Source organism: Hippocampus zosterae, chromosome 2 (assembly GCF_025434085.1).
Source record: "Hippocampus zosterae strain Florida chromosome 2, ASM2543408v3, whole genome shotgun sequence".
Lineage (NCBI taxonomy): Eukaryota > Metazoa > Chordata > Actinopteri > Syngnathiformes > Syngnathidae > Hippocampus > Hippocampus zosterae.
This window is the reverse complement of record NC_067452.1, coordinates 22,268,619-22,289,667: the sequence shown is the minus strand read 5'-3', so window position 1 is coordinate 22,289,667 and position 21,049 is coordinate 22,268,619. Positions and strand designations below refer to the sequence as shown.

The 21,049-nt window shown below is 42.5% G+C and overlaps 1 protein-coding gene across 7 annotated transcripts in view; it reads left to right on the top strand.

Annotated features, from left to right (window-relative positions):
• Positions 1-21,049, top strand: part of nav1a (neuron navigator 1a) — a 77,648-nt gene that overhangs the window by 39,829 nt on the left and 16,770 nt on the right. For 6 of the 7 annotated variants that reach the window (XM_052058642.1, XM_052058640.1, XM_052058639.1 and 3 more), the window contains 2 exons: positions 16,179-16,317; positions 19,018-19,324. In XM_052058642.1, coding sequence (XP_051914602.1) covers positions 16,179-16,317; positions 19,018-19,324 — 446 coding nt within the window. Of the gene's footprint in view, positions 1-2,038; positions 2,573-16,178; positions 16,318-19,017; positions 19,325-21,049 lie in introns of those variants that run through there. The other variant, XM_052058643.1, reaches the window with a different exon arrangement.

The following is a 21,049-nucleotide window of genomic DNA, read 5'->3' as shown; positions in this document are numbered from 1 at the left end:
TTACTACCACCTCCGCCCACCTGCTCCCTCATGGCACGGGTGGTCTTGTGGCATGAAGAAGTCTTTGTTCGCCATGCATTTAAAAAGACTCAATGATCTTCTCTCTGGGTGTCCTCCGATCTCTTTATTTCTCCCACTTTTCTTGTATACCGTTTTGTTTGGTTACTGAACAGATAGTGTCAGTGATCTCCATCACCTCCCCCAGTCACCCCCCCCCCCCCCCCCCGATTGAACAGACCCATCTATTCACTCGGGTCCACTCTTTGCTTGAAGTGTTTAAACGACAATGGATGTCATGAGGGGAGCCAAGCACGTGGGTGGGTGGGCATGTGCTCTCAGGGAGGGAGGGGGCGACAGCACACAAAATACCCACCGCACGTCTCCGATCGCCAATCCGCACGCTTTTACAATAGAAACACTCCTGGAAGTCATTAACTCTGTGTGCTTCATTACATTCTGAATGGGGATTATTTACGTTGCCGTTACTTTGCTTATTCGCCAGCAAGATAAGGGACTGTTGCGAAAAATATTCAACAAAATTGAGTCGGAAATTTTTCTCAGCCACGTCTCCATGCCATTTCAGTTTGCCGTGGTTCAATATGGAAGCGCAGATTGTGAGCTGCTTTCCCCCATGCAGAGAATGCAACGATAGCTGCTAGCGTGCTACTGTATCATTGCACCAAAATGTGCAATTATATAAATCGGTTTCACCCTCCAACACAAATGACAGCTGTACAAAACTGATTCAGTGAGTGTGTGAGGTTCTTGTGCAGGAACTTCAAAATAAAATCCACACCCCCGTTTACGTGTTAATGACTGGACATAAAGAGCTCTGCATCTCCTTCCCAGAATTTATGGACCCCGTAAGGTTCATTGGAGGGTGAACTCGACGATGAAAACAAAGAAATAAATACAAGACAAATACAATGACTACAAGGGGATTTGCTTTTTAAAATGCTGAAAGATTTTTCCTTTGTTAATCATCAACTATTGCTAACATTTGATTGCCGAAATGTGAACGCCTTCTATAAAAAGTTAATGATATTGATGTGGCCTTGTTAAAATGTAACAATTTCCTTTTGTTACGACTTTAAAAGTGCATTTACTCAACAACAACCAAGAACAATCTTGCATACGCTGACACCGCTCTGTCAAAAATATGCATGCCGGGACAGTAGTTAGCAATGGCAAAAAAAAAAAAAAACATGTTAGAAGGGCTTTTCCCAATGGATAATTGCACTTAGTCAAACCACTTTATTTCTTAACGATATTGTCACGTTGCAAGGTGGTGGTGGACCCCAAAGAGCAGGCAGGAGGGAGGAGCAGGGTGAACTTGACGAATTGTATTTAATAAAACACAGAGAAAACTGAATGCAAAACAAACAAAGTGCTCACAACCAAATTGAATCCAAAGGAGCAAAACAAAACCATGACTATGGCAAACAACTAACAGGAACAGAACCATGACAGAAACAAACATGACAGATATATTCTGTGCTGGGTTTATACAATTCCGTGGGTTTTTTTTCTTTATCAAAAACAAGTAACAAAAAAAATGTGTTGGTTTTGGGGGGCTTAAACACATTAAAGGAATTCTAATTCATTTCATTGGGGAATGCTGATTTACTCAGTAAGTCAAGGTAGCCCTGCACACTCACTGGAGCTTTTTCAAGAGGAACCATAAGAAGCAAGAACAAATGACATCACAGTATCAGTGTTTTTAGTACTTTATCACTTCTGTATCATTCATTTCCGAAAAAGAAGACACACTATTGATGTTGCACTCAATACATAATAATACACGTTTTATAATGTTGTCGTTTCGATTAAATGTCAACCAACGACTCTGTTCCCCTTTTCACGGAAAACAAGCTAATTGTTTTGCATCTTGTTCCCTTCTTGTAAAACTGAACCGTGATGTGGATTCACCGTTCCAAACCCCAGAGGGCACCCATATAACCTCGACGTGGCTGGTGACGATGACAACAACTGCTCTAAACGGATGTTTATTTCATCTCCAATTACCCTGTCTCGCGACGGTGCTGTGAGTTAAGTGCGTGGGCAGTCTGGCTGGTGTGAAAATGTGACACGTCGCTTTTGAGGCTGTGATACCTGCGTGGCTTTTCTTCTGTGGCGGCGGTGCGCGCGCAGAAGCTTCGGTGCGCGTTTTGGCTGGAGGGACAGCTGCTCGCGATCAACTCGGAGGAGGAGGAGGAGGAATTTCGGGGTGTTGCCTTCCTATCCTCCCTCTCTCGCTCTACGCCTTCCTCCCTCGCTCCGAGTGCGCCAGAGAGGGAGAGTGGGATTACGGCACGAGTGGTGGGTCTGTCAGTTAAACGCTGCCGGCTCCCACGAGTGGACGGGACCCCCACCCCCCTTTGAAAGCACCGCGCAGGTTCCCTACTCCCTTTTGTCTCGTTTCTTACCTGACATTTTTTTAGACATGCCCGAGGGGAACAAAGCAGCCTCCAAACGTGGAATTTTGTAAAATGAGCGGCCGCGTGGTGAACGGCAAAATGTTGCAGCTCCCGGCTCCGCAGCGCCGGGGGAGGACAATGCACTTTCTGTCAAGGTAACGCACGTGAACCACCGCTTGCTGTTTTCGTTATTTTTGTGGTGCTGTATTGAAAGGCAGATTTGAATCTTTCGGCCGTTTAAGTGCAAGCCGATGAACCTGCCACTGCTGCAGAAAGAGTCCGGCCGTTGCATGCGTAAATACGTAAAAACTCCCGCAGCTGGGTGCTTTCTATTGTCCGGTATGAAATACAAGGGTTTTATTAACATCATTATCACATATGTTCATGTTTTTTTACTATTAGGACCGCCACATTTTAAAAGGGTGGGCGGGTACTTCGCTCTCTGCAGCTGACAATTATCTCCTAATCGACTAAAATGCGATATCTGCAAGTGTGCGCGCTGCATGCTGTCTGGTTATTGCATTGTTTTAATACAAGTTCGACGATAACTAGCGCTTGAGTCAGCAGCAAGCGCGAGTTTTGCTATCGATCCCCTGCACAACCCAAGCGTTTTCAACTTGAACGACTGACCTATATTTCGAACGACGCCTACGACGTCGGCGCGCTGTGCCGCCTCCTCCGCACCATCTCCATGGCCAGTGCCCACGCCGTGCATGTATTTTTTATTTTATTTTTAAGTTGGCACCGTGATAGGTGGGCCCAAGAAAGCTCTTGGTGACTGATGGGTTATCACTTGCAAATGATGTAAAAACTGTGCAAAGATTTCATTAGTGTGGGCGTAGCTGTGGGGATGGACAGTGTTTGTCTGCATCATGCGTCACATTTGCAAGGCTTGGTGTTCCAATCTCCGCTCCGGCGTTCTTTGTGGAGTTTGCATCAGAAGTAATGGAAAATAGGGACAGCCAAACTGTATATATGTATTTGTCACTAAAGTGTTCAGTTAAGTAAATACAACTTTTAATATTGGTAAGTTTACATCTTAAGGTTATGGCCAGGCAGTTGATGGCAGTGAGCAGCTGCACTGCATCATATGGCGTACCGGTTCTAATATATTCGTCTCATGTTAAGAAGGAAACCAAAATATTGAAAATAAGTCTCAGTGCGATGACTCTGCAGTTGTCCGTTTTGTATATGTTAGTCGTTACTTAGACAGAAACACAAAGATAGGTTCTGTAGTACCGATTGATCATTGCGTTTGTGGGAATGGGCAACTGACCTTTGGCATCCTTCATCCTTTTGTGTAATCTCATGGCTGTGAAGACCGCTTACGTTGAATCGCAAGAAACATGTACGGCGCACACACATGACATTCAGAGCTTCAAACACTTTCAAGTACCACAGTGCCCCAATTTGGTGTTTGAGTTGGATGTGTGTGCCCAAACAGACTGGCTGACAAAAGGTGGTTACACCCATTTTTAATCACTCGTTAAATATTGATTGTGAGCAATCACACCAAGATTTGAGCAACATGATTAGCTGAAGTGAAAAGTGATCCAACATCAACTTAGTCCCTGTGTGTCTGCTCAGCGTGACTTCGCCTCATGATAACCGCACATTAGAAAGCTGGTGACATCACTCATCGACACGCAAGTCCCATAAATCTTCGTAATGGCATTCCAATTAAAATATAGACTGGGAGATCGTGATGTGGTCCAGGTGTGCGTCACAGCTGATGTTATTTATTTGTGTGTGTATGAGTCACAGGATAACCAGAAGGGGGCATCGTCTGAAGGAATTTCACAACTCACTTTTAGCAGGTGTTTAATTACAGTCACGGCGTTGTAATTAAAGCCAAGATCTGTAGGTTGGTACTGTTACTGTTATTTTAACCATACATTTCATTGACAAACATCACTCCGTCAATGGTGTTAGAGATGCAGGATCACAAACACTCCTGTTGCAGATGTTATCTATAGTGTTGATAGTGGGCTCATGGGGAAATTGGTTGTTGTGAAAACACATTTCGCTGTGTTAGATTTGGAAAAGTCAAAAGGCTCAGCGTGGTGATGTCATCTTGTCTGGATTAATCATGACTTTTTGAGCAAGACTTAATGAAAAATGTTCTCCCAAAAGTGCAGCTTACAAATCAAATTTAGTGGTTGGTATTGGCATGTGAGTATGGGAGTATTTCACTTTCTTTGTGATGTTGACACCATGTACAGCACTGTGTATTCAGCAATGGTTGTTTTAAAATCCTACAATGATAAAGTTGACTTGGGTAGCATATCGGCGATGATGCATCCATACTCATGAGAATAACTGTTATATAAATGGATGGATGGCATATTGACTGATCTCTTAATCGATAAAGATTTGATTTGATTTTACTTTGTAACTTTATTTATCTCGAACAGTAAAAAATAAAAACAATGAAAGTAAACACAAAGACTCATACAAAAGCTGCCATTAGTCCTCCCCAGAGCATAACATAGATGATCTGAATGGTCTGCAAAACTAACAAATTTCACTAAATCAGAAATTTTATATACATCATATTTGTATAAAATAAACAGTATGGGTTCCAAGAATGACCCCTGCGTAACACCACAGGTGATGTTTAGGACGCGTGCTTACCCAGCCAAAAGGGCGAGGACAAATGACCAAATATTTTTGTCTTGGATTTTCACATGATAGGGTAAAAGCGGGTCTGAAAAAAAGCTAGCAGTGAATTAGTTAAAGATTCATGACGTCAAATCAAAAAACCAAGAAATGCAATACACTTGCTGAAGAATCGCAATTTACAGCCTCCTCACCATATACACCTTGATCAACACCTACTTCATGCATACTCTTACTCCAGTTGTCAAATATCTGTGATTCCTCTGAGGGAGAAATTGGATCCATTCCAAAATGTAAAACATTGGGAAAGAAATTCCACATCACGAATAACATCTCAGTACCTTGCATCCATGCCACAAAAAACAAACTCTTAGTGCTGAGCAAGTAAGTGAACAAAGTTACACATGGGCAACCTCAAAGGTCATTAGTGAGAGTGAAACAACTGACACTTGTTACCTATGCTCGTACGACACATGCGCACACACACATTTTATTGTACACAGGAGCCCATGTTCACAAACTGAGCTCATTTTCACGAGGTGATGCCTCCCGTGGTTAGGGGACTACCATCAAACATCAGGCAACGCTGCACTGCGCACGGTTCACCGCACATGAAGGAAAAAGGTGCAAGTGGAAACAACACCTAGAAAATCATCTCGAGCTGCCACTTTTGTCCCGTTTCCTTATATACTGAGACATGGGGTATTTGGTATTTCCTTATATATTATATACAGTGTGTATATATATATATGTGTGTGTGCTTGCATACGTTGGAGGATAAGGGAGTGGGACTCTAGAATACACACAATGGAATGTGAAGTGTGTGTTTTGAGCAGCCCCATGGCGAGGAATTCTGTAACATCTTGAAGTGGCATGAGCATTATGTGTGTGCTATGGGTGACAGCAGGTGACGGGTGCATGCTCCTGGTGGGAGTGCCCTCCAGGCATGTCAGTCAACTCTCTATGTGTTCGCATGCACACACAAACGAGCTCAAACCGCACCCTGTGTGCAGCGATGCCTTGTGATACGGTCAAGTCGGCCAGTTGCTCATGGTGCATAGCTGCAACAAGATGCAGTTTGGAGGGTTGAAACAAATTCTTCATGAAGATTCAAGCTGCTTATTTCCACTCGCAGTGCAAGTTTGCTGTCAAACAAAATACAAAACAAAGAGCATTACACTTGGGTATTTCAAACGTTGCCTTGAAGTCCATTTTTCTTAATGCTAATATATATGGCAAGTGCCTTTTACATGCTGGTGGTTAGCATCGACGGTCATGGCTTTAGCAATCGGCTCCATGTGCAGTGTATCACTTTTGTCTCTGTTACTCTGTGCCCAGGTGGCCAAGGCGTACGCACAAGAAGAAACAGCACCATTGAATTAAAACAGCCAAACAAAAATATAGGCAAAACCTGTTTAATTTGTTGTCATTTCTATTTATTGATCATTTTGTTACGACTGTATGTTTTTATGAAATATTAGAGTACTGCTGAATAATTTAATAACTTAAGTTTAATAATTAAAAAAAAAAGATCAGACTGTTTATGTTTAAACAGTTAATTTCCCCATTGCGGGACAAATAAAGGATATCTTAATGTTTGTACCTCAACTCAACATGGTCCACCACTTGGAAGAAATGTGGTATACTGTATTAAAAAGCGGTACCTCCCTCTCATTCATGTCGCCCTTTTGCTTCCCCTTCGCTGATCCCGCCGCTCGCCTTCTTTCAAACCAAAACATCCCTCTGTGTCGTTAATTCACACAGCCGTTAAGTCAGCTGACGTTCCTAGAGGGAGCCCAGATGTAATTCTAGCCAAGGATCCAACCCTGGGCCTCCGAACACTGGGGTTCCCCTCTGTTGAACTCCACCCCAAATCTTTCAACTACAGCTGAAGTAAGCGGGTGTTTCACGCTGAACCCCAGACGGAACTACTTAAGGAAGTGATTTGAAGGACATTCCATCTTGTCTCGGGAGTGCTGTCTCACTTCTCCTTCCGCTCATCAGATAGATTTGGGGAAGAAAAGCGTAGAAATCCCAACTTTGGGTGTCACGGGCTACTCGACCACATTAGAGCTCACTAACTCCCAAACAAGTTCTTCTGCTCTTTTGTGAAATCGTACTCTTTGACCCATTTTGGCAGACTTTCTACTTTAAGTTAAAATATAATCCTCTCCAATTCTTCAGATGTTAATGCTTTGATTTATGCAGAGGAGGTTAAAAGACATTGCCGCATTAAAGCCCTAAGCCGTTGATCATCCATGTGAAACTGGCAGCTTCGAGCCTTAAAACTCCGACCTGGCGTGAACATGAAGTTCAAATTCAAAGATGGATTCTCCGTGCAGTTGTGTCAACTCCTGCCTTCCATATTGGGGGTGACAGTAGATCAAGCTGACCCAGTGGGTGTCAGCTTGATTGCTAGTCTCAGTCTTTTGTAGTTCCACGAGAATTCCAAAACATTCCTTATATGATGCTCATGAAAAACAGTGGCCCTCCACTGTTTTTCATGAGTAGTTCAAAGTCAAGTCAACTTTTGGCTGCAACGTGCAACGGGCTGGACAAATTTCATTTGGGCACATCTTGATGAAAGACACCCAGAGATTTACGTTGCTGTCTCTCCTCCATATTCCAAAATAAACACCAAAGAATGTAAATTCTTTTCTGACATCACTCAAAATAGCTTTTTCAAAAAATTCGAACTTTTTACCGATTTTAGTGCATTACCCTTTGATTATATTATATATTATTATTATATATTATATTATATTTCAGTTAAATGCTTTCCCAGGGTAGCCCGGTGGTCGACTGGTTAGCGCGACGGCCTCACAGTGCAGAGATGCAGGGTTGGCCTTCCTGTGTGGATTTTGCATGTTCTCCCCGTGCCTACGTGGGTTTTCTCCGGGTGCTCCGGTTTCCTCCAACATTCCAAAAACATGCATGGCAGGCTGATTGAGCACTCTAAATTGTCACTAGGTGTCAGTGTGAGCGCAGATGGTTGTTAGTATCCGTGTGACCTGCGATTGGCTGGCGAACAGTTCAGGGTGTCCCCCGTCTACTGCCCGATGATGGCTGGGTTAGGCTCCAGCACCCCCCCACCCCTCCCGCGACCCTTGTGAGGACAAGAGATGGATGGATGTTTTCCCACACGCATGAGGAAAACCTAAATATCAAAATTCGCACACCCATGATAACTCATTGACATGACCGAGGGCACAATGGCCAGTTTGTGCATCATGTCGTGTGCATGTTTGTGTGTACCGTACTTGAGGCTGAAACCCCTCCAGGCCATTGCTGTCAGGGTCGCAGCCATCAAACGCAGAAGCATTTCTCCTCTTTGATGGCCACTTCTGCCAGTGACGTCTCGGTTCAGATTAGGTTTTCCTCAAAGACACACACACACACACACACACACACACACACATTAATAGACTACTTTGTGCTGAGGCCATTGTCCTACTCCCACTCTGTTGGTTGACGGAATTAGCAGTAATTAAACTCATTAACTCCCGCCTGCTCTCTAATCCCTTGTAATGCCCAAATACTGTGGCATTGTGGTACGTGTGTGTGCGCATGTTATCCACTTTTGTCAAATTGTCTCCTGAAACACATTGTAGCAGCATAAGCAAAGTGCAACAACTGTAATGCTGACAGGGAAATTCATTTCTCAGTTTAGCAAATACCCAAAGGCTGCGGTTTTAATTGTCCTGTGATTTACTGGAAGCGTTTAACAATACAACCCGTCTGAGAATGTGGAGTAGCGGAACAAATTAAAAGCCATTTTAATGAGTGATTTTTTTGGGGGGGCGGGGGGATCCTTTGTACACATGAGTGCCCCACACAGCCAGTCAGCAATGTGGCAACGTTTAATTGTAATTTATTAGCGATCCATGTTGGTGTTTCCTTGGCATGGACAGTTCGAAGAGAGCAGCATAATGGTTTGTGAGCAGTTCAATTGTTGCAAATCATGTAAAGTTCTGATGATAACCATACATAGCCGGTCCTGACTCAGTATGTCAAGAGTTTGAAGTTTTCAAGACGCATTTGTATGTGCTAGGCCTGCACGGAACGGTCTTTACGGCCCTATCTGGAGCTGCGCTGATGGCTAACATGCTTGTATTGAAAGCAAAAATTGGCTATACGGTGTCTGTAAACTCAGCGAACAATTCTTAAGTCAAACTAAACATTAAACCAAGAGAATGATACATTGGGCAATTTAAACAGCTACATGCTTTGTCTGAAAGGTAATGTGGATAAACACTGTAGCAATAGGGGTTATTTATGCGCAATCAACCTCGGCATTTGGTCAAACAGAATGATGCACTTCCTTCGGGTTCAGGAAAGTGGTGGGAACCCGAGAGCAGAAGTCCGGGACAAGACACCAGTAGAAATATAAAATGACTCCAATGTATTTTGTTTGACACAAGACGCGCCTTGTTTGAACCTTTAAGTGCTACCAAACATGGTCAAAGTGATGTTTAGGCTTCATTCTTGTTTACCTACATCATATCACATTGGCGTATATAGTTAATAAATTATATACATGAATTTAATGTTGTCTGAATATCCCAGCGATAAGGAAAACTCAATTCTAGCAAGTTCGAATTGAAACCATCATGTCATTCGTAGTTATCGGAGTATAATTACACAGGAAGTCCATCGAGCTGTTTTCAGGTTTAGTCACGTGACGTTTCGGGTAAGGCCCAAACTCACAAGAATAATGCCAATGTTTCCATTGCGGGACGAATTAAAGTTATTCACATTTATATTCTTTTATTATTATTATTATTCTTATTCTTTTTTTGTGCGGCAAAGGACGGTTACTGTGCCTTCCTGCGTCAGCTATGAAACACTTCTTTTTGTGTCGGTCTGTCTGTTTTACACTGCCCACAGTTGGCCAAAGCATGCACACTTGAAGGATCAGCACAATTTCCTTCTAGTGTTTGCATTCTATTTAATTATGTCATGACTGAATGTGCTTATAAATTACAATTTAATAGTGTGCTATTTTCTTGACTGAAAAGCAAATTCCCAAAAACAGTATGCTGTATGACATACAAATTACGGAGCTTTTTCAATAGTGTCTCATTTTGTTCCAAATATGATTGAAATAAATAAATAAATAAATAAATAAATAAATAAATAAATAAATAAATAAATAGATAGATAGATAGATAGATAGATAGATAGATAGATAGATAGATAGATAGATAGATAGCCTAACAGGATTGTGTGTTACGCCCATACACAAGCACTATGCAGATCAGTGTGTCTGTTTCCCGGCGATACCAGCTGAGGTGGTCCAAGATCTCATGTTGTTCGGCATCTGTGCACTCCATCTGAATGTACAGACTCTCTCGGCGTAAACAGGTAAATGGCACCACTGTATATTTGTATGTTGTATAAGACTATCTGTCATTACAATAAACAGTGCTTGGATCGTACAGCAGCAGTTTTTCTGAAAATTGAGTGACTTCAGCAGCTGCCTTTTGCATCTCAGTCAGTTGGTCGGTGCCAATCTGGCAGTGCCCTTTTTCCATTTGATTGAAAAGGCATCAGTGCAACCAGGAAGCCTTCTGATTTAGCCATTTTGGGTTAGGCCGTGTGACACTGTGGATTTCATCAGGAATGGAACTTTCCTGTCCACTGTCGACGTGCCCACGAGTCTTTCCATGCATTTGCACATGCAGCCCGTTTGGAGGGAACTGATTTAACTGTATATAGGCACAATCTTAGCAGGATGCACAGGCGATGTCCCTGTCATTGAACACTGTTGGTGCTCTGCAAGGGTTTTTATAGCAACATTACTTTCTTTTTTTTTTTAGGGTGAGGGGGCCTGATGGTGTCTTTTGTTATGAACATAGCAACTGTAACAAAAGGCAAAGACCAATTTCCTAATGTATTCATTCATTTAGTTGAAACTGCTTATCAACTGCTACCAGGCACATGATGAGTACAGATAGGAAAAGTCTAACTTTCAGCAAGAACTTATGCCACAAATCATTGCAGGCCCAGCTGTTTGGCTCACTGCACTTTGTTTCAAGACATCATGAAATTTTGGAGCGATGACGGAGAAATGTGTAGACAGCTCTCTCACAATCAACTGGAAAAAAAAAACCTGCTATGCACACTGCAATAAGCAATTATCTTAACGGCTTGTATTGTGAAGGAATAAAGAGGTTTGTCAATGAAAGAAAACTATTTAGTTGAACAAATACTCAAGCAAAGAATATGGTGAGTCTATCTGTCCTCTGTGCAGGCAGGAACAACTGTTGGCCATTAATCTGCATAATTGGAAACGCAGCAAAACCATTGCAAACAATCCGCAGTCGTCACTTTTGCCAGTATGTACAGCTGAAATCAAATCAAACTTTCATGGGAAAGTAAATGGCAAAGACGCTGTACGTCAAAAGATTAGACCGAAAAGACTTGCTGCCTTCATTATTTAATATCTTTTCATCAGCCAACAGCAACCATCATCATGCTAATGAAATTGAAGTCAAATTCCATCAGAGAAAGGGTGTTTGGTTTCTATTCACGGCCTGGACAGCTCCACTTTGAATCATTGTTCATGACAGTGTTTCTCTGCAGCCATGGCCTCCCTAACAGCTTGCCACATGCATAGTTAAAGATAATTTGCAGTACATGTTAAATGTTATTCTAACAATTCCAATCCAACAGAACAAGGTAACGTTGTTGCCACCTTGAGACTTAAGTGTGAATTCTTTGGCAGTTTAAAGCCGTTTGGGATTAATTAGCATCCTTGTAATTGGCTTGGGTTGACACTTTAATGTTCTTGTTAAATGGTTTCATGCATGCAGTGTTGTTAATCCCATTTTTGCATGGCATTGCGAAGGGATTTTCCTTGAAGTACTGTGGCGTCTTGACATTCGAGTGACCCGGTTTATTAGCTTTCGGAGAAACGAGCCGTTGTTCGCAAATATCGGTTGTGAACAATTCATCAAAAAGAGGCTTCAAGCTATTTAATGCCACTCCCACTTGAGGTTGACTGTCAAACTACATTTAAAACAGAGTTGCACCGTGTGTATTTAAAACAGCCAAATTATCTGAAGAAAGGCACTGCTAGCTTAATGCTAACGCTAATTAACATCTAATTTTGCAGTGCTTTGAGCTTTCAGCAGCGGACAGAACTCAAATAGCCCGCAAAAATGTCGGCAGACAACATACGATAACAGTTCACTTCAGTGGAAGCATCCGGAGAAGATGAGAAAGTTCCCCATTTGTCATCAAGAGCACGAGTCATCGCACTTTTTCTATTTTTAGGCTAGCCTTTTAAAACTTTTTCTCTCAGCCATCATTTTTTTCTTCTTCTTTTTCGAACATGCTCGTGTTTTCGATGTGCTTTTGTCGCGTCTTGCAGCAGTGATCTTTGTTGGTAGAGCTGCTTGTTGGCAGTTATGGATTGATATCAGCTCTTGGCAGGAAAATGAAATTCCTTTACAGCATGTCACAAAAAGTCCAGTCATAGGAAGCATAAGATGTTTATCGTGTAAGGATTTTGTTGAGTTTCCCGTTTTCGGCTCACGGAGTGAAGAAGAGTGTCGGATGGAAAACGTATTAGAATTCCTTTGTCCAGATCAAAGCTGAAGGCACTTCTTCTGTACTTCAGGTCTGTGCAACTGCTGATGCTTTGTGCACGTCGCTGAATTGATGTCAACAATCAAATTCTGGTGTATTTTTGTTTCATTGATGCAGCCTGGTTCAAACTAAATTGTATCATTTGTACGGTAATGTAACATCACAATAATCCTTCAAAAAATACACTTGTCTAATGATTTTATAGCCAAAGATGCTCTACATGTGTGCGTGAAAAAAAAGAAGGTAAAATATGTATTGCAATATGTATTGCACAGTAAAGCATGACTTTATTTCACCAATCAAATCAGGCAGTCACATGATGGCACACAAGGTCTACGTGGCGCCATCTGTCTGCCTAAAATGTCCTCATTTCAGCCCACAAGAACTTAATTTCAACCTTGTGCTGTAAAAAAGGAAATTAATTTCAGACCATTTCTTGTGGCCGAAATTGATTCATTTTAAAAATTATTTTAGCAGGATTTAATTTATAATTGTTTTTATTAAAGTACTATAGTTAGAAAATATCTAAATATGTACAGTATATTCCTACTATACATTTTTGTCTCCTTGACGTTCATGCTGTGATTACAAAAAAAAAAAAAAAAAAGATGAAGCAGAACTTACTCACCAGTTACTCTGTACTTAGTTTTTTTCACTGAACACCTACTCTGACCCAAGTCATTATTTGCAGGACTACTTTTTATACAATACAATACAATACAATACATGCTGATTTATATAGCGCTTTCACAACAGCGGCAGCTGTAACAAAGCGCTTTACAAAACAGTTAACATAAGGTAAAATAATAAACACAACACATAACATAAAACACAGACAGTCGTGCAGTCCTAACCACTTTTCCGTCACACGCTTTGTTGTTTGAAGCGGTTTGAGATGAAAGAGGAGAGAATCAAAGTGTCCTTTAACCAGTGGATCAGAGACGTCATGCTCAAAATGTGCACACGTCGGCTACAAGCTAAGTTTCAAAGTCAACAAGAAGCTGTAGCATCCATTGACGAAAAAAGAGATTGGTTCACTTCTCCTGTCCCAATGAAATCCATTTCAATTCCAAGCGGCGACTCACGGTTCCAAATATGCATCTGCACTCTTCGCCAACGCTCCTCTCTCCTCATCCTCAACTTCAGCGGCCATCCATCCAGCCGCACCAACGCCAACTGTCCAACAGCGCTGACATAGCCACTGAACAAATCGGGGTTGTGAAAAATGCTGCCCATTACTGGCGCAAAAAACACAAGCGCCCCAGGTCTGTCCAGCACCGACAGTCAATGGCGCCGACATTCCTCCCAATCAAAATCTGTGCTGGTACAGGCGTGCTGCCGAGAAGGCGCAACCACCAAGCACAGATACTGCTCCTTTGACGAATGTCGTGGCCAAAAAGCGCTGAAAACAGTCCATATCAGGTCCACACAATGAAACAACAAACAACATGTGACAAAACAAAAGACAAAAACAGCAAAAAAGAACAAAAAAGCAAGGCTCTTGAAGAGCACTTGCCGAAGGCTGCCTACTCGGGCGCCATCTTGGCATCAAGATGCCTTTTTACTGAAGTCATATCATTAAGTAACTTTAGATTTGACTCTGAGATCCCCCCTTTAGCTCACAGTAAGGGAATGGGATTTACCAGTTATCACGCACATAATGTTTTTGGTTTAGTCGTTATTTGCTCATCCATATTATCCTGGCGGTGCCTGCGTTGTTTGACTTTGTCTCCGAGTTCAGTTGAGTGGCACAAACCAGCTCAGTCAGTGTTTGTCTGTTTGCTCTGAATAAACATGTATTGCTTCATACATCTGGCGCTGGTGTCAGGAGTGTTGATGAACCACAGCTGCACATCCCTCCTGGAGGTTTATCCTCCAGCAGCGAGGGTGTCCAATGAGGAAAGAATGACATATTCATGTCTTGGGAAAGACTCTGAGGGTCGTTCAACAGTAATACTGTATCGCACAGTGGGGACTTTGGCACGAACAGCACAACATAAAGAGAAGCGACTTCAGTTCCTCGCTCAAGAAGTCTGGCGCAACCTACACTGGAAACGGACAATGACACCACCATTCAACAAGCAAATACAGCAATCCACAATCAATCCCATACTACTTGGAATTTGGAAAGCGCAATTCCTTCCAAAATTTTGTGTAAATTTATGCTACTGCGCAATGTTGGCAAAAATAGGCAATGTAACAACACTTTCAGATTAGAAATCCTGTCTGCTCTTTTTGTGTCAAAGAGCCAGACAGGACATGCTTTGCCCCTTTTTCTCCCGATGGTTTTCATCAAGCACCCCGAGGCTGTGAGGTGACCCATACAGGCACCCAACCGGAAGGCACTCTACACCGCCCCATCTTCCCATGTATTACAGTCCTGTATATCCATGACCTTATTAGGCCACCCCCACTCTTTACTATAAGAGCAATCTAACCTAATGACGCAAATGAGGGCACGTCCTCTGAAATGTGACCCACTTTATGTAACCAAGCATACAGTTCTCCACATATACCACGCTGCACTTTATTTTGTATCTATTCTTTTGCTCTTCATCTTTGCAATCACCATTTTGAAGTATGTGACGGATTTTTTTTTTCCATCCTGCTCATGTCAAGATTGTGGCAGCAGTTGATTTGGAGAGGAAGCAAACAGTTGTCCTAGCACAAGTGCCAGTAATTGTGGATGCAATAGTGAGCATATTCAGCACTCATGTACATGTTCTTTTGTGCTATTTTTATGCACGTAGGCCGAGATTATTTTGGCTTTAAGTGTGGCCCTGTCGACAGTGCTAGCAGGGTGAAAGTTGGAAGCTGTGTGTCTGCAGAACAGTGAGTGATGTCTGTGAATTTTTCATCAAAGACAAATTGGAAGACATTGAGCCAAGTGAGTTTCTGGTGTAGCTGAGCTTGCGAAGCTTTGCAAGAATGTTATTGAGCACATCAAAGCAAGCAAATTGCGCCAAAACACATGCGGGACAATACAAGGGACAACTACTTCTGTAGACTCTTATTAAATTGTTCAAAATGCGGGAAAGCAAATTTTCGCATTAGCTAAGCTTAAGACAACTTGTTAATAGTACGGCCGCCTATATGATGCATTTTAGTATTGAGTTGTTTGTTTCTTTTTCTTTTATGACTACCTTGGTGCAGGTGTATATCTGTATCTTATTTTCTCTTTTATATTGGGTATTTTGTTTGTCTAAGCCTGGCCCTCAATTCTGTAATAAGCAATTCATGCGTAAAAAAAACAAAAAAACCAATCCACATTCAGTATTTAGATTCTGAATAGCTAATTTGAGCTTCATCAAATGATGATAGAGCACCAAATTGTTCAGATTGCTGAGATTCAGCAAATGGTTCCGTTTTACAGGTTTGCCAATGGTGAGTCGGGAATCAGTGAGGCTGAACGATACAGTGATGTCAACGGTCGTTCAATGATGTACCCTAGATAGGATGTCCGCCGAATGTAACAGGAACATATCTTTAAGAACGAGAAAGCTACACGCAAATATCGACATCCCCTGACCATCCTTTTCTTTTTTCTAGCTGGGATGAGAGCAGCTCCATCAGCAGCGGCCTGAGCGACGGCTCCGACAATCTGAGTTCCGAGGAGTTCATCACAAGCCCCACCCTCAATTCACTTCCTACCACCCCTATTGGCTCCCGCAGAAACTCGGCCATCGTGGTAAGTGTTGCATGCTCACGCACTCACACACTCACACAGCCAATCTCTTTGTTAGTTTTGCTGAAGGTGTTAATCCGCCGAAGTGCTGATTAATGCTTGATGTACTTGGCGCATGTACTTACTGAACACCCACTTCAGAAGCAGCAGCAGGTAGCAGAGCTCAGACACAAAGCCTCATTAAGGATTCTGCGCACACACTCATCTGTGGTGGTTAATGTGTTGCTCACCAATTTTGGGCGGGATTAGACTGTCACTTATATCGTTTGACAATTGCACGGAATGATGTTTGCGCCTCTGACGCATTCCGTCCAATTCGGCCAGTGGTTTAATACATTGCAGTGTGCTGAAAGGTAATGCGGTCATGCTCAGTTTAGATTGGCAATCAACATGCACCACTGTAAGTGTCAATTGATATAATATTAATATTTCCAAGATTTGGTATGCAAACAATTGGAAACTCTTTTCAGTGGGATGCTGTTGCAGACCTCTCTGCAAATTACAAAGTAGCCAGTCACCAAAGTCCGCTGTGGTGTTCAGAAGGTGCACTAGAGATGTGATGGGACTTAATACTTCTCCCGCTGTACGCTAATACTGCCATTGTGTGATGTGGGTTACACCTCCACAGTGTGGAGAGCTGTAGTGGGAGGGAGCTAAAATGAAGCACAGGAGAACAAGAATTGGTGTAACCATAGCAACAGTACTGCAGGGATGCTGAGAGTGCAGCTCTTTGTCTTGCGCTGTACGTGAAGGACAGGTCTCGGACTCGCACACAAACAAGGGGCCATCTGCGGTACAGCATCCGGGCCAATGAGCCAGAAGAACCTACAGGGCGTCTCCCTCCACGCCTCGTTGCTAGAGTCATGGAAACCATTGCCCCCTATGGCACCTGTACCTTGGCAACCGAGCATCGCATCAATATGTGCCCCATATTGTCTGATAGAAACACAACTGCCTGTATTCTAAGATGATACGTCTCTTCAACGTCTTTGTTTTGTCTGTAAAATCTGTTTTGAATCTCTAACTTAACTTTGTCATTTCACACAGCCGACAGGATAAGGGGAAAGAAATTGAAGAAAGTGGGACAAAGGGTGGATGGATACGAGGTCATGCCAATTATATTTAAAGGAAAATAGGACCTCTATTGACAGAAAAGGCGGATATGCGGATATCTACGTTAGGACGTGAGTGTGTGTGTGTGTGTGTGTGTGTGTGTGTGTGTGTGTGTGTGTATGTGTGTGTGTGTGTGTGTGTGTGTGTGTGTGTGCGTGTGTTACTTCTGTCTTCCCGTGGGGTCTAGTGCTTTTTAATAAAAACAGGATTGCAGGCTGAGTCCATGTGAGAGCAGCCGGTTGCATCTGTTTGAACCGTCACAGACACTCACGCACGCATGCAAACAACACCTACAGCGCTTTGTCAGATGCAGAGCGTGTGAATGTGAGCACTCATTGGAAACCGCACATTTCCATCCTTGGGTGACCTCTCTTGTCTTAACATGAACTGTCATGCTGAGCAGGCAAACCTTTGCTTCATGTTTCTTATCGTTGTAAGGTTGATTGCCACCCGACTTGTTAAACCTGAAGTACGACCACGCATCCGTTATAAATGACACCTGCGGTCCGGGAGCTTTGTGCTGCCTGAGGTTGTTTTCAGATGCATGGAGCACATTTGTGACTTTGGAAAATACCTGTCTTTGCTTCAGTATCAATTTCTACCCGGATGTATTTCAAACATGCTGCGAATATTAAAAAGTCTACACACCCCTGTTCCAACGCCATGTGGTTGTGATTCAGGTTTTTGTTTTGAAAAATACGATTTTGCTTGAGAGATTTTGCTGTGCTCTAAAGAAAGCAAAGTTGAACTTGGTGCCATTTTCTCATAACTAAAAATCTATAAATTCTACTCTGTCAGTGTTTTCAGTTTTTCTCAAGCTGCCGTGACTCCCTTGAAGCTGTGAAAGCAGATGAGCACGACCATTATGTCATTAAAGTTAACTGCGGCATACTTAAGCTTTCGTTTCAGTCATAAATGGAGTAATAAGACAGTGCTACAATATTGCAATCATGAAGAGCAGCCTTTCCCGACATCACTGGCGCCCATTTTGCATAAGACAAATCTCATGTTACACCACCAAACAAAAATACTGAAATCACACAGATCTCACAAATGGACTTTCTTATTGTGAAATCTGGGCCCGTTCAATCAAGCACAAATCTAGACACTACCACGGTATGAAAGGCAGCATTGGAATATGGAGGCTTATTGCATCTTCTGCCATCTAATTAAGAAGCATTTTAATGTTCTGCCTGTCTCAATATGATGGTGGCATAATTACAGATATGGTTGGAATTAGTAAATGGCGATATTCAGACAAATTTACTCACATTGGATTTAGTACGGCGGCACACTCAATATCTCACAGCACCCCTGTTGAGAGTCACACTATTTTAGCAATATACACTGAAAAAAATGCTGTGTTGAATTTACTTTTTTTTTATTTCATTAGTGGTTGCACAAAATGAAACCATTCTGGATCCAGATCCATTTTTGAAGTACATATTGTCTACTTAAAGAATGTTTCTGAATCCAGACATTTTTTTTGTTTCATGCACCCGCATTAGACAAAAACCTTTTTCCGTGGACCCACACAATCATGTCTGACTTTTGATGTAAATATTTGTTAATGAGTCTACGTCTCTCTAGATGCGCACAGATGCAGAGAAAAGGTCTCTGGTGGAGAGTGGACTTTCGTGGGACAGTGACAATTCCAAACCCAGCCGGAAGAGTCTGGGCAGCAGCAACTACGATACAGGAAGCCTCAAGTCCGAGTCAGACAATAAATGGAAAAAATCGAGGCCGCTGATGGACAGTCATGAAGGAGGAAAAGGTGAACTGAGGAAACCTCAGACGCTGGGTCATGGCTCACATGCCTTGAAGAAGGGAAGAAACCCACCGGTGGGAGTCACCTCCCCCATCACACACGCACCTCAGAGTGGGCTGAAAGTAGCAGGTGAGGTCACAGTTGCACTCCTTGAGGTGCTCCGCTTTGCGTGCTTTTCGATAAGGTGATAAATAAGCGGCGCAATGACACATGGTTCTGGCCTTAGTATTCTCTGTCTCACTCGCACACTTAGTGACAGACACACTCACTGCCTTTGTGTGCACACATTCGCCCACAGCTGCAGCCCGCCCTCTGGGCCTTTAGTGAGTGGTGCCGTGTATCAAACGCCCATTGCCCACCCACCCACTCCCTTCCTGCCAGCCAGCCAACCACACACACATGCACGCACTGAAAAACAGTTTAAAAAAAATCTTCCCATTTCCTTTCCTTTAATTTGTGAGCTTGCTATTGAACTGTTCCAAAATAAATGCATGGAACATTTGAAATATTGCCAAGCGTAAAAAGTGTCACCCATCATGCTACTGTAAAGATGAACACACTCAGTTTGCATAGAAGTCGGACAATGGTGGGGATTGTGCAGCTCCTTCTCAAGCGTGCCATCTTTGTGCTGTTTGTTACGTTAGGGCACGCGCATGCACACCCTACACACACACACAATCATATAACAGGATATTAGCCATGGTGGTGTGTGCCAGTCTACATCAGCAATGGCTATATAAACAGTTCTTTCTCTCTCCTGTGATTGAATAACCATGAACTGAGCTGACCATCTGCAAATTTTGTACCAGATATTATGTACAGTGTATGGCTGGCACTGTCACGATCATTATGAATAATTCCGATTTATTCCAGATTTTAAACAGACTTTAATGCCTGTTGTCATTGTTCTCAGAATAAGACATGAAAAATGTATTAAGATTCTGGATGATTTTGTGGAATTGATTGGGCGCTATTTGGCTGCTCATTAGTCCTCATTAGTGTCCATGTCTTATTTTGCAATGAATTTGTTTTTGTAGAACAAAGCCAATAAACGGACTTGCATGTGGCAATGAACTAAAATAACCAAGTCCAAGATTAACAACCTTAATAGGTATTCAACTCGTGTGTGGCACAAACTGTCACTGTTACTTTTGAGCGATTTCTGCTTGTTAAGCAGATCAATGTATAACACCTGGTACACAGGAAAGACTGCTACAAGTAATAATGTAATAGTATCTTTTTTCAAAAGTGTGTTTTCTTATTAAGTTGTGTGCACTGTGCCCACCGCTGGTGCCAATAAACCCGGCTTTAATTCATCTCAAAATTTTTATGTATTCCCTCCTTCTGTCCGTAACCGTTACTCTTACAGCAAGTGTAACCCAGTGGTCGTACAATACGTTAGATTTGTGACTCTACAGCACATAAAGCCAATTTTTACATTCATAAAAGAATCGAAAAACCTGCTGAGCCATATTGCTAGGAGCGCCAATAACTGGGAAATGTGTGTGTGTGTGTTGTGGGGGTTAAAATACCATTAAGTGACTCCAGATGGCCCACGGCTGCACGCCGGTGGGTCTCATTCAACAGCAGTTCTTTGAGTGTGTTAATGTCTTGTATATAAAACTCAATAACAACTCCCATTGCATACAAAATTAAAAGCATGACTATTGTGAGTGTTCACTAGTGTGGCCAATGCTTGCGAGTGTGTAGTTCTGTCACTGACCCCGAAACATATTTTCCCCATAATCACTTTCATGTTCGTCTCACTAATTTGCCAATGGGGACACACGTGGGGCTGAATCGTGTGCAGAGTACATAACTTGCCTTCAGCTTTCGTGTCAACAACAAAGTGGT